We start from the raw sequence: 14,953 nt of genomic DNA, 5'->3' as shown, positions 1-14,953 counted from the left end.
GCATTAGTTTTGCTATTTGGCAATGCTGAAACTGATGCAAGGCATGCTGGAAAGTGTAGTTCATCAACATCTGGAGGGCCGCAATTGCCCAGCCCTGCTCTAGAAGATAGTAGACAGGATCTGATTGGTTGCCCATAGCAACATCACATGTGAAGTAGAATACACATCTTAGTAAATTTCCCCCATAATGTGGAACGATAGTGGGAATTAGAGTATGGAATCAAAAGTACAGGTAAGGAACCTCTTCTCCAGAGTGCTTAATACTTTGGGTTTTCTGCATCCACTTTCTCCTTTAAAAAATATATATCCATAAATGCTGTTCTCAAATCATCATTCAGTTTAGATTTACACTATACCGTGCAATAATTGTTAGGTTTTTAAATTGTGGTAGTATGTGCATGTTTTCCTTTATTACATTACCTGATCAGATAACAGGCAAAACATGACAAGATAATTGTCAAATGAAAGACAAACACATTTTGCAATAAAGGGGTTATAGGGCACTGAATACCTACTAACTAGAGGTCAGTGCACTTGTAACAGAATTGGGTTGTAGAAACCACCGGTGACATTTAATGAGATGCAAAAAGTGGCTGAACTCGCACGGTTTTCCGAATTCGCATATTTAATGAGATGATGCGAAAAATGGCAAAAACGGCGGATTTTGCCGCAAAATCGCACATTCTGAAGGTACAATTTTTAGTATAGCCGGAACTTGCATCCAGATGTTGTCGCATTGTTAAGTATACAAATCGCATATTTAATGAGAAGCGAAAACAGGAAAATGTTACAAAAAATTGCCACACATGCAGACCAGGTTCTGACAGGCAAATTGGCCAGAACCATGCACAGATCATTGAAAACCATGCACAGATCATTGAGATCATTGAGATCTGTGAGATCTGTGTATGGTCCTGTCTTAAAAAATGTGTAAAAGGTGCTCATGGTATGGCGGGGGGACCTTATGTAAAAAGTGTCCCCCGACTGTGGCATGACACTGCGGGCTGTTGGAGCCTGGGGCTGGTTTCAGAAATACGGGGGGACCCCTATGCTTTTTGTCCCCCTTATTTTTGGAACCAGGTCCGTCTCAATGAGCCCGGGGCTGGTTATGCTCAGGAGGGGGGACCCCACACCATTTTTTTTCGCACATTTCCATGACTAAAATCGCCCATTATCGCACTTAATCGCACTTTTTTGCCCGGACTACGCAGCTCATTAAATATGCGAATTCGCAGCAAAAAAATGCGATTTCAGAAAGTGCGATAATTGGCGATTTTGAAAAGTTACTAAAACTCTCATCCTATTAAATGTCACCCCACATCCTTTTCATTTAAATATAAAGTGCTTTCTTAGGAAGATTTACCTGACATTACTTTGTGAGTATGTTCACATAAGCCTCCTGCTCTTTAGGTGATTGATCTCTCCATTGTAAGGTAAATACAATCTAAGTAAACTGTTAGTGCACCACTTACATAAGAGCTTGTGATAAGTGATGTTCACATTTCTCTTGTGTGGCTGTGTCCTGTTATTTCTAACCTGTTGCACGGCTTTGCTGGGACTGCTTATCTCTGTGGTATAAACGTAAATGTGCTACCATCTGCTTTCTTGTCATTTCTGCTGGGCAGGGGAATCTGTGACATTAATCATTTCCTAATCTTGTGTTTGACTGAAAGTGATTCTGTTACTGTGAGGGAGACGTTTATGCACCTAACTCACAAGAATCTGCTGGGAGAGATATTAACCGTAATGTTCATATTAAATTTGAGGCCTAAACTGATTATTATTATTATTATTATTATTATTACTATAGGAACACCACCGATAATCTGGAACCCTCGTGTGCTGGATTATTCGTTCTGCTGGATTGTCTGTTACACCCCCCCCCCCCCCCGGGCCGCAGCCATCTCATTCCTGCAGAGCGACTCCCCACTTCCACTCCCCCTAGAGATGGCTATCGTTGCCATTGCCATAGATGGTTGCATCAATGGCAATCATGCAACTGCCCATCGATAGTGCCAAACTGTGCAATGGATGACCATCCATATTTTTACCTATCGATGGTCCTCCATTTTGCTTGACTGATTTGCTTGTTGGCCATTCAAAACACAGGGTCGGGGCTTTGCGGGTGTCGGGGAGGAGCTATGCTCCTTGTCCCGGCACTTTGGAGGGAAAAAGCGAAACATCGTTTTTTCTGTACCATCCATGGAGGGAAACCATCTGGTTCTCCCTCATTGATGGCAAAAGTATTCAATATCGGCCATAAACCATCGATGATTTAAAATCATTGATGGTCGATGGCTATCCCTAGCTCTCTCTCTAAACCCTCCTGCAGTCTGACTTCCCTGGCACCTGATGTGTCCAGATTAAAAGAGGTGCCATTAAATAGACTCTTCTTAAATCCTGCAGCTATTGTTTCTATAACAAGCAAGTCAACCTCGCTGCAATATCTGCACTGCAGCTCGGTCCGAGGACGCTAGTTTTTGCTACACCGTTTCGGACTGAGCTGCAGTTCAGATAAAGCAGATAGCAAAACATCAAGGAAGGCAAGTGTGCTCAAGGAGCGGGACATCCCGGGCATAACATCTTGTCCCACCGTTTGGAATAATAGCAACCACATTTAAACCTCCCTATAGGGCCAGAGAGCATAATTTCTTTAACCATTATATATAATATTTATCGTCATGAATTTTTATTATCTAAAATTAACTTTTTAATAGATACATTTTATGTGATGCTGGTACCTATATTAGTAAGTCCTACCCGGATGTCCCAACCTGGGTTGTGACCGTTTACTCCGCCCACTACCCAGGTCCTGATCAGGGTGGAACACTGGTAGGACCTGGGTAGTGGGCGGAGTAAACGGTCACAACCCAGGTTGGGACATCCGGGTAGTGCTGAAAGGATTCCTGGAAGCGTGGGACATGCTTTCTGGAAGTCAGCGCCATTCATTGCAGCAAAAAAAGACAGTAGCGGGGAAGAACGTGGCCACGATCAGACAGCGCACACAGTCTTCCAGCACTCCTAGCGCTCTACAGACTGACCTGCCACAGCCCTATCCCGCACTAAGAAGCAGCGCTGACAGGCAGTAGTGGTACCAAGAGCTTAAAGAGAAGGATGTGTGATGTGCCTGTATATACCCTACCTGCAGAAATCATAATTGTTCTTTTTTTTGGGTGGGGGGGGACAGGAGGCAGATGTAAACAACAGAATCTTTGACCGTTCCTGTCAGCTGCCTGGCAATCTCTGCCTCACCCCTTATTCTCAGCAACTCCTTCACCTCATCAGGACTCCAATTTGCCATGGCTGTGTGTGCAGGAAGTAAGCAAAATCCTCTCTGCACTCTGCTGTCCAGGCACCGACTGCTGATATCATCAGACACACAATGAGCAGCCAATTAGCAGTTTACAATGAACCACGGGTTGTATAACCCAGGTTGGACCATTTAAGCCGGATCCAACCCGGGATATTTAATAGTGTTGCATTTAGAGTCCACCTCAACCCGGGTTATTTTGATGTGAATGGGGTATGAAGCTGGGTCTGACCCTGGAAACAGCCATGTTCAAAGACCAGGGTCCGTCCAGGGATTTTGGTGTAAAAGGGGTGTAAAAGGGGTATTACAGTACAGGACAATGTAGGACAATTACAGGGTATTTAAACAATATTGCGTCAGGGGACTTGACACTGAGATAAGATCAGGGTGGCATGAACTGAGGGTTAGGTGCCGTTGTAGGGAGTATGGATTAGAAAATAGTTAGAATTGAAAAAGCACATGAGGGAAGAGGGCCCTGCTCTTCAATGCTTATGTTCTAGAGGGAAGGGACAGACAGGCATGACACATATGGGGTAGACAGTGAGCATGGAACAGAGGCTACAATTTGACATTCGATTTTGACTCTATAGTCAAAATTGAATCGGGATCGCATATACATCATATGGCGATAGAACATGTTTTTAAGCTTTCTATGCCGATTCGATGCTGATGCGCGCTCCCGTTCAGCTGAAATCGAAAAGCCAAATAGACAATGCAGCAATTACTATATAGTGCAGATTGACTGTAGATGGCATGAATTGTATGTAAATAGCACATGAGTTACCAATCAAATCTTATGGTGTGTACACACGGTGAGATTCCTTTGCTATTCGACTAAGATTTGATTGCTTATCCAATTTATGCAAATTACTGTTTTTGTCCATTTTCCAGCTTTTGGGAAAAAATGGTTGATTGTAATTTGTTCCCAGATATTATCAGATTTTCATACCAACCAGCCAGATTGGAAAGATCATTTTAAGGTGCATACACACAGGGAAATTTCAGCCCCTTTTCTAAGCGATCTGATTAGATTGCTTTGAAAAGAAGCACGGAACGCTCTGGGTGTATGCCCCGGCAGCTATGACAATGCGCGGTCCCGCACGTCGTTATCGCCGCACGGGAATGCCAGTGCTTGTACTGGCTTTCCCAGATTACAGGGCTTTGCCTATTAAAAAAAAAAATAATCAAAGCCGCGCTCAGCACACATCATCGCAGTGTGCTGAGTGGGTGTCCCGCTATGTGCGGAGTGTTTGTGCTGCAGCACGTCGCTCAGCAGAAAAAAACAGATCACCCTGTGTGTACTGGGCTTTAAACCCCATACACCCTGTGAAATATTGGTTTATGATCAAATTTGACTAAGCAATTTTGACTAGATGCACAAGAGATTTTGGCTAGATACACTGGAGATTTTGACTAGGCAATTTTGTCTAAAGGCCCATACACACTGGGCGACTTTTGAGCTGAAAGTCACTCAAAACACCCAGTTTGAGCGGCTTTCAGCTCAAAGCCGCCAAGTGTTTTTGCTCCGGCGATGAGCGGTGAGCTCTGCTGCGCGTTCCCGCATTATTGCCGGGAAAGCTGTTCATCTGCTGGTTATACCAGCAGATGAGTGGCTTTCAGGACGGCTTGCATAGTGCTCCGCTATGCAACGCCGTCCTCCCCCCTCCGTCGGCTCCGGGCAGGGGGAAAGTCGCTCAGTGTGTATGCACTGAGCGTCTTTCCCCGCAGCGATGATTGGCATCATCGCTGTCCATACACGCTGGGCATAGTCGCCCAGTGTGTATGGACCTTAAGTAATGATAGTCTATGATCTAGTCAAAATTGCCTTGCCTACACAGTCTATTTATGCTAAGCAATCTATGCTAGACAATAATGACTAAGCAGGAGAAAATCAGGGAGATTTTGACTATCTAGTCAAAATCTCCAGCCAAAATCTCACCACCCCTTTATAGTGTGTATCCAGCTCTTGTGCAGAGAGTTAAGGGGCATAGACACAGGGAGATTTTAAAATGAGAGCGTTATGAGCAATTTAGTGTGGGAGATTTCCCACAGTCTAGATCTCCCATGCACACTGAGCGATTTGCACAAGAGATTTAGTAGGAGAGATTTGTGTTGAACAAAAAAAGAAATAATAATTGATTTAAATAATGGATGGATATTACTGGAGTCACGTAAATCATTCAGATGGCTTCTTAAAACATTAACTGTAATTTGCAGTTACTTGCTGAGCTAGATCATGCTTGAATGATCTAGACCGGTGATAGCGACGTTCAAGGCCGTGCATCGCCATCGCTATGGGGCATGCACACTGAGCAATTTGTGTTTTATTTCTAAGCAGTTTAGCTAAATTACTTAGAAATTAAGCAGAAATCTCCTCGTGTGTATGATCCATTCGATTTGAGTGAAGTGTGTTCAAACTAAAAAGCTAAAGAGCAGCCGATATTTACCCTGCACAGAAACAAAATAACTCGCCCAAATCTAACTGTCTTTGCACATGTTACATCTGCCCCACCTGCAGTGCACATGGTTTTATCCATTTGAGAAAATCATGGCGGATTTAGACCTCATGCAGCCCCAGGCAAGATAACTGTTTGGGGCCCTCCTACCTTGAACAATCCATAGCAGTAAAGTTTTGCTGCTGATTGCAGCCAGCATCGATAGAATATCTTGGTGCGCGCACAGCCTACCGATAAATGCTCAGCTGCATTGCACACACATCTGAATAAGGCTCTAGGTCTATTGGAAATATGCTTAATACCTGTGTTACATTTAAAGTAAACTGACTGCCCACATACAGTGGATGAAACCATTTTGTGTGTCCAAATTTTTATTTTATTTTCAATCCTATCAAAACACATCAAACTTTGGAAGTATGGGCATTTTGCGCAATGCTCCACTACGAACATTTTGGGTGGCCATGATATCTTTATGGGGACCTTTGGGATCTGCTGGGCCCTAGGGAGGGCATAGGGACCGACGGCGAAATCCTGACCGTAAAAAATACCAACAGGGGGGGGTGATCCCCTTGCGGGCTCGCTCCGCCCGCCACGCAGCTGGCCCGTTGCCTCGCTACGCTCGGCACACTATTTTGTTCTCACTCTATAGGTGTCGAGGACACCCATAGAGGGTGAAATTGCCGGCATTGCGGCGGTCGGGATTCCGGTGTCGGTATTTCAACCGCCGGGATTTTGACTCCGCTAGGGAGGTACCTAGGTTGCCTTGATGAAAAAATCAGCCACTGCCTGGAAGTAGCAAGAGTACCTTTACCTTGTATTATATACCTTGTATATCATTGCATCTGGTGCGGACATGACCTATAAATAAGTAAATACCTATGCTATACATCTCCGTTGGCAGAATCAAAGCAAGGTACTGTACAGCTGCTATATATGGAGTTCTAAGGTTAGATCTTTATCGATGTCAAAAGCTTATCAATATTATCATTACATGTGATAATAGATAAGAGGTGTTTCTGTGAAATCTTCCAGTATATTAATAAAGTGTAACTGCAGCTGGGCACAGTATACGCTGCAGGAGTTTCCTAAGGTGCGCTGCATATAGCGAGCTACAGAGGAAGTTCTTTCTGACTAGCCGTCTATCTGCACTATCTGCCCACAGCTCTCATTCTGCTGCCAGAGTGGCAGCCGCTGAGTCTGACCAAAGACACTTTCAGAATGAAAGCGAGCGTTCTACAGCACGTCGGTTAGATGCCGACATGAGAGATGTGTAGGAAGATATGACAGAGGAACTGTGTTTTTTTTTATATTACTGCAACACATTACTGTAGAAAAGGAAAGTATGACAAGACCATAAGAATTATTTGGCACTGGTCATGGCTATACAACATGACTTTCTTACATAAGCTAGTTTATTATGTTTTGCTACGTTGTTGACAATATTATTACTCTATTAAAGGAAATATAACTTTATTATTATTATTATTATTTTTTGTATATTGATTCCAATAAGATGTGCATTTGATATTAAATCATTCAATTCAGTTCTTGAGCAATTGGGGGAACCTGTAGTACCCAAAGGGGAAACTGATTTATGTAACAGCCGCTTATAAACAACAGTAACAGAGGAAGACTGTAAAATGCCTATAGTACAATGTTAACGGCAGAAAAGTCTGCTATTTAGTCCGGACATTTTATTTATATTATAGATCTATTTTGGGGCAACTGATTATCCGGGATACTGCTGCCTGTCCGTTTTATTGTTTGCTTGTTACCAGACATTAAGGGGGAAATTTACTAAAGGAAATTTGTAAAAAATAGGTGTATTTGTATCCAGAAATATACTTATTTTTGCCATTTACTATCCCGAAAATACGGCAATTCATATTGATAGCACATCAATACGAATACGAATTGCCGTATTTTCGGTATAGTAAATGGCAAAAATAAGTTTATTTCTGGATACAAATACACCTATTTTTTTACAAATTTCCTTTAGTAAATTTCCCCCTAAGTGACTAGTTCCTAGTCATAGGTGTCAAAACTGGGGAGGCAAGGAAGTGGCACTGCCCCCAAAAACTTGAAAGTTGCCAATGTACTGTGTCCGTGTCAGGACTAAGATAATCCCCTTTCTGGCTGCTCTACCTCCTCTCTCCTCAAAACCCTTCACAACCTGCCTCCATGGCTCTGATGTGCCAAACGCCAGGGCCCTCCCCCCTGTAGTATTGTGGATAGTTACTGTAGGACCAGCCCTGTGCCTTTGTCATTTGCCACTTCATATGTTCCTCAACTCATCCTCCTCAGCTCCATCTTCAAACATTTCCACCTTCCTTCCTCGTTGCAACTCTGAACAGTGGCAATAAAAGTTTTATTCACCATGTCTAAAGCTCAAAAAACAATAAGTGGGCCCCTTATTGTAATCTATTATCTGTATTGTATTATTGTATATCATAGTGTCCTCTATACTGGTTTCAACGTAAGTGTGTGTGTGTGTGTGTGTGTGTGTGTGTGTGTATATAGATAGATAGATAGATAGATAGATAGATAGATAGATAGATAGATAGATAGATAGATAGATCAACAGGTAGGTGTTGTGGCAGGTGTCCAGCTACCCATGAAGGGGAAACATTGAGCGACTTAGGGGAACCCTATCTTTGTGTGTGTGTGTGTGTGTGTGTGTCACCAACTTAAATCGTGACGCCTCTGTTCCTAGTAAAATGATAGGCTTTGCTCCACAAAATGACAACCACTATGCGCACTATGTACACATGAATGGTTTGCAAGCACATATGTCTGTATAACTAATATTTTCTCTTGCTTATACACAATGAAAACATTTTCCATCCATCCTTTTTTTTTTTACTGCTAGACCGTCTTTTTATTAAACTACACTTTTTTGTGTGTATGCGTCACAACAGATGGGAAAATATGGGATTCTTTACTTCAGTTATTTTGGCAACACTGATGAACTACAAAGGATTCGTACCCTGCTTCTCCTGGCACCTACATGTCAGACCTAACGTACGCATACTGTATATTGGCATGACAGTCTAGCTCAGAACGGTGATCTATATCTAGAAATCCGTCATTTTGAACTTTGGCTGTCTCTATAACCAAGAGAAAAGGACTTGTCCTTATGGTTGAGATAGATGAAAACCTGTCAGGAACAGGCTTACATTTTAATTGCTGGTCCTATTTGAGAGATTAATGAGCCAGAGGATCCTGCCACAGCCAGCCATAAATCACAGAGCTTTCAGAGAGTCTCCTTGTCACCCACCGGAGCAGAGACTTCTCAGCATGGCCACTGGTACAGAGAGGCCTGGCAGCTGGCAGCTGCATCCTTGTAATTAAACAGCCAATGAGCAGCTAATTAAGACATATGTGTATACAGGAGTGGAAGTGGGTATGTAATGAATTGTAGAAATACATTCATTAGGCAGGATTTGTCAGAAGACTGCAAGGAGGCCAGGTTCTTCCACGCCTGTGTCCTCAGGTTGGTGTAGTGGGATCGGACTGTCATGGTGGGATGAGGTACCATTTTTACAGCAACCATGTCTGTCTGATGCTTTGTGGCTGCAATGCACAACAGTTGCACAAGTGTATATGACTAGACAGGTATGTGGTTGTGCATATCAGTGTATGGGTAATGACCCCAGTCTTGGTTTTCTCACCAGGGTTTCTTCAGACGGAGCCAGCAGAGTAATGCTACATACTCGTGTCCACGACAAAAGAATTGTTTGATCGATAGGACGAGTAGAAATCGCTGTCAGCACTGCCGGCTGCAGAAATGCCTTGCTGTGGGAATGTCACGGGATGGTAAGAGTTACACCTCCAGGGTTTAGCACTGTCAGTAATTTACATATATTTTTACGCAGGAAATATTTGTAAACATAATAATTCTGTTTTCTCGCCATGCTTTTGGCATAGTGTCACTCTGTGCTTGGCACACTATTATAATCTCCCTCTATGCCAGGGCTGGGAAATAAGCGGCCGTCCAACTGTTGATGAACTACACATTCCAGCACGCCTTTCATCAGTTTAAGCATGGCAAAATAGCAAAACTAAGGCAAAGCATGCTGAGATGTGTAGTTCATCAACAGCTGGAGGGCTGCCTATTGCCCAGCCCTGCTCTATGCCCACGGATAAAACAACCTTTTTTTTTTTTATAATTTGAAAAACTAATTTAATTCTTTTTCAACATTCACTTGTTTCAACCTTTTGTCAACCTAGTCACTGTTGGCCATTAGTGGTAGACATTGTCTACCCAGTGACTGCACACCCCTGTAATAAATCAAAGGTCTTTACTTGCGCTGTTCTAGCATTATGCTCTGACTGGCCACAAGAGGGCCTTACAAGTATATGCAAACATTATTCTCATCCTTTTCTGATACTTGTATTGTCCTGCCTCAGTAATCACCCAATTTATAAGTAACAAAGTGAATGTTCCCCAGCCAGTAACATCTCAGCCAAATTGTTATTTCTTTATTTTGAATGCTTTACAGAATAAGAACATGTATAAAATTGAAAAGGGTTCCAAATAAATAATAATCAAGAATTGTAAAACTATTTAAATGTGTTTTTTGTACCTACCAAATACAATAAAAATCTTGAGATGTAGAGCTACATAAATATTACAGTTAATATGAAGAAAGACTCCCAGATGAAAACCTGCACTCAGAGCTCATTAGCAACTGATTCATTTACCTAAATAAAAAAGTTTATTTTTTTAGAAAAATATAGGCATTTTACAAAAAGATAAGAAGAAAACAACAACAGACCAATAGATAAACAGTTGGTGTAAATCTATGAATAAGTATCAATTCAACAATATCAATGCGGACCAGATTACAGATACAATATATTACATGTTAAAATTAATGTAAATAAAATATTTAAAGTAGCATGGGGGGGGATGTGACACTGGTTAGTGGGTTGCTCTGAACTAAAACAGGAGTACAGTATGCCCACTGATGGTAATGCCCACCCACTGATAGTAATGTCCACTGTCAGTAATGTCCACTGATGGTAATGTCCACTGGGAGGATCATTGGTTGTGGTAAACCACACAAGAAAATTTGGTGTAACAAATGGCAGTTCATTGATAGACTGTTATACAGTATGTATTAAAGGGAATATTGCTAGGTCTCGGGGTGATAGAGTCCCATGAGAAAATAAATCCTCTGGGATAGCAGCAGTCTCCTGATCCTTTTGTTCTTGGCTGGAGTGGATCCCAGATTGGCTATGATCCAGTGACAGTCCCGTCTGCAGCATGTAGGTTCACTAACCCGTTTCCCTGTAGCAATCTGCATCTTCATCAGAGTTATATACTGTTATGTATGACATTGTTAATTAAAATGGCAATGTTTAATTTTGTAAACTGGTCGACTTTTTTAAGATCATTGATTTAATAACTCATAAATATTGGTGTAAATTGAAACCACACTGCAGCTCTGTTATCTACCTTTTTGTTTTTCCATTCACCTTACCTAGGATTTGAGGAGGTTTGGCATGCTTCCAAATAGCTGCTTGTGGGTGTATAATACTAGCGCTGTTTGATGTTTTTATTATTGTTACATACATAATTTTGTATGTAACAAATCAAGGCAATGACATCAGCCATCAGACATAGATACAGGTTTCTTAGGTCACATTCACTAGGGAAACCCAGCTGGCAAAAAAAGGGCCTGAAAATGCCATCCAAGCACATGCCAGGGCCACACGGCTCCTAACTAACTATTCACTAGACTGTAGTGTAACGACCAACAAGATCCCATCCACAATATAGACTACATTCATTTTTTTAATCATTTGCCTCTGTTCATCATTGTGGTCCAGACTATATGATAATGACTGAAAATCCTGCAAACAAAAAGATGACCTGCCCTATCCCCAGAAGAAGGAGAACAGTGTGGCAAAATGAACTATACTTAAGCTAGCAATTCTCAAGTGTTTGTGGAAAATACCAACTGCAGCCCATTCGCTACTATTATGCTATACATAAAAGACAAATGGTGTTTGTCAGTACAATGTAGCCAAATTAAATTCCCAACTCACAGTAATATAATAACTGTATATTTAATGAAAGAATAAATAGTACATGTGTAAATTAGGTGGCCACCTGAAGCATATATAAAAACACAAAATTAAACACAGTAACTAAATAATCTCCAGTGTGCAGTTTATGGTTTCCATATAGTCAATAGTGACTTAATGAAAAAAATAATAGTCCATATAGCGATGGTCCTTGTATTAGTATATGGGACCACACATAGAATTGCTGGCCATAGGATCTCTATAGGGATCTGTTGATACTGTCAGCAGGAGAGTATACTGTGCTGATAAATGTTCCAATAGTGAATCATCCAACTGTTGGGCTATGTCATAGGCATGCTGGGCACTGTCGTTGCACTGCCTCTGTGGGACATTCAAGGTGTCTACTGCTGTACATATATTTATATATATATATATCATTTTATTTATTTTCATTTAGTTATTATTGCCAATTAGTACCTGAATTGGACTCTTACGCTATACTTATTTCTGTCGCTCAATAGCTGTCAAATTTGGCCGCATGTCTAAGAAGCAGAGAGATAGCCTGTATGCTGAGGTGCAGAAACATCGCATGCAGCAACAGCGGGACCACCAACAGCAGCCTGGGGAGGCCGAGCCACTAACACCTGCAGGGTACAACCTGACCCCCAATGGGCTGACAGAGTTGCAGGATGACATGGGATACATGGAAGGGCACACGCCAGACGAGGGCAAGACTCAAGAGTCGGCGGTGAGCAGCTTCTACCTAGATATACAGCCCTCCCCAGACCAGTCTGGCTTGGATGTTAATGGCATCAAACCGGAGCCTCTGTGTGACTACACGCCGGCCTCGTCCTTCTTTCCATACTGCTCATTCACTAATGGAGAGACTTCCCCAACTGTTTCTATGGCTGAACTTGGTGAGTTGCAACATAAATAAATAGTGGCACCTGTATTGTTGCCAGATTGAGAAGTTTAGTACACATTAGTCTCTGCTCCATTCCTCAGCCTCTGGCTTTGTATCAACTGTTAGAATTACAAACAATATTTAAAAACAATGCATTTACAGAGTTCCTCTAGTGGGGCACTGTCTGACTTTTCTAGACTGGCAGGATTCATATTCACATGTGTCTGAGCCTTTGGCTGCTCACAAAGGATAATTACTGTAGTTCAGGGATAGGTGAGCTTCCTCCTGTAAGTACTGTGTCTGAGATTGTCTACAAAACAATTGGGTAAAGATTAGTGTATTTACAAAAACAATGATTGGTGAAAGATGAAATATTTAGTTAACAACATATAATAAATGTCAGGATTGGGACATGGGGTAATGGGCCTAATTCAACATGAGTTGTAATTGTGCAAAGTTGTATAAAATTACAACTCCCGACGGCAGGCTGCATGGCGCGCGCTGTACAGCTAAGCACTCACACATTACTGACTGCATCCTGGCTGCACAACCTAGCTGCAAAGCCAGACGCTAGCCAGCCATATTTGTTGTCGCAGCAGCTGCGTGTGATGTCCTGCAGCCATCGCAGCCCTCCCCCAAATGATCCAGAAACACTTGCATTGTCTGGACCACACCCCAAAAACGCAGCATAGCCGCCCATGCAGCAGTCCATCGCTGCCCCCCATCACAACATCACCTCCCCCATTGCATGAACTGCAGTTGTAACACGAACGTAGTTTAAGTGCTCATGAACATGCACTAGCGTGTGCACATGTGCAGGTCCTCAAAAAGCTCAGAGAAACTGCAGGGCTTACTGAATTAGCCCCAATGTGCACTCTGAATTGTCGGTCAGAACTTGGGCTGAAATAAATACTATATATATAGATATTATATATATATATAATCTATCTATATCTATATATATATATATATATATATATATATATATATATATATATATATATATATATATATATATTTCCCCATATAATTAGGAACGGATTTGTACCACTGACATAACCACTATAATGGTTCTACAAACAGATCACAGAGAGTTTGACGCAGTATCAGTGCAGGAAACAGATTGTGTTTGTGATATATGAATTCTGATTCTTTCTCATTCCCAGAACATCTCGCCCAGAACATCTCTAAGTCCCACATGGAAACCTGTCAGTATTTACGTGAGGAGCTCCAGCAGATAACATGGCAGACCTTTCTCCAAGACGAGATTGAAAGCTATCAGAGCAAGGTACTGTATGGCAAAGATATATAAAAGCTGCTACTTGTTAAAAGGGTTGTCACTTTTATACATCCCCTCTTTGAAACCAAATGGGATCTCAGCTCATCCCTTTCTGTATGGTAGGTTACAGGGCACAGACTGGATTGAGCTGCAGTAGAAACTTGCGTATAGCTGCAAGGGAATGGATCCCCCTTCTTTTGTCATATGGGTGTAAAAGTGAATTAAATGGGTTTGTCAAAAGGTGGACAACAACATTATTTTATTATCTGGTATACCATTATCGGACCATAGTCTTCTTTTATAGCAGTTGTAAAGTCAACAAAAATGTTAAGGTGTGTACACACTGGATGATGATCGTTATGATTTTACACATGCCGACGGGTCATAATAAAAAATGGAAATATTGTCCAGTGTGTACACATAATGGCCCTCATTCTGGTTTATTCGTTCACCGATGTTTTTGACCTGCACATGCAGATAATTAGTTATGCGCATGTGCAGGCCTTCTGTGCAAGCACCCTCGCCAACCTGCACTGTCGGTGTGGCACTCGCACAGTGGGGGGGGGGGGGGGGCGCAGTGGTGGCAATGGGGCATAGGAACACCCAGCGTTTCATGGGCGTTCCCACGCAAACACTAGGCATTCCAATGCAAATGTTGGCATCACGCTGGTGTTGGGAGCCGTCCACCCAGTTTTCGGCTGGAAGCCCACAAATATAAGTAAGTCTCCACTGATTTTTTTAGCAGCGGGACATGCGAGGGCATACGCTGGCAGCAGCAATTCAACAGGGCAGGCACTCTGTGACTTGGTAAGCTGTAACCTTTGCAGCTTACCGAGTATACCAGAATCAGGGCCCATGTCACTGAGGATGCATGCTCCCGCATTTCGGCAGCAACATTCTCTGTTGCCGTCATTGACAAGTGTGTATGCCAGGTACCCATCGCTGCCAATCTCGCTGGGTACATACATCAT

The 14,953-nt window shown here is 42.3% G+C and overlaps 1 protein-coding gene across 3 annotated transcripts in view; it reads left to right on the top strand.

Annotated features, from left to right (window-relative positions):
• RORA (RAR related orphan receptor A) overlaps positions 1-14,953 on the top strand; it is a 416,981-nt gene that overhangs the window by 381,020 nt on the left and 21,008 nt on the right. For all 3 annotated transcript variants that reach the window (XM_083183648.1, XM_083183647.1, XM_083183649.1), the window contains 3 exons: positions 9,441-9,582; positions 12,321-12,716; positions 13,870-13,991. In XM_083183648.1, the coding sequence (XP_083039774.1) occupies positions 9,441-9,582; positions 12,321-12,716; positions 13,870-13,991 (660 nt within the window). The remainder of the gene's footprint in view (positions 1-9,440; positions 9,583-12,320; positions 12,717-13,869; positions 13,992-14,953) is intronic.

Source organism: Crinia signifera, chromosome 4, assembly GCF_055691185.1.
Source record: "Crinia signifera chromosome 4, ASM5569118v1, whole genome shotgun sequence".
NCBI classification, from domain to species: Eukaryota; Metazoa; Chordata; class Amphibia; order Anura; family Myobatrachidae; genus Crinia; species Crinia signifera.
This window is presented reverse-complemented; position numbering and strand designations above follow the sequence as displayed.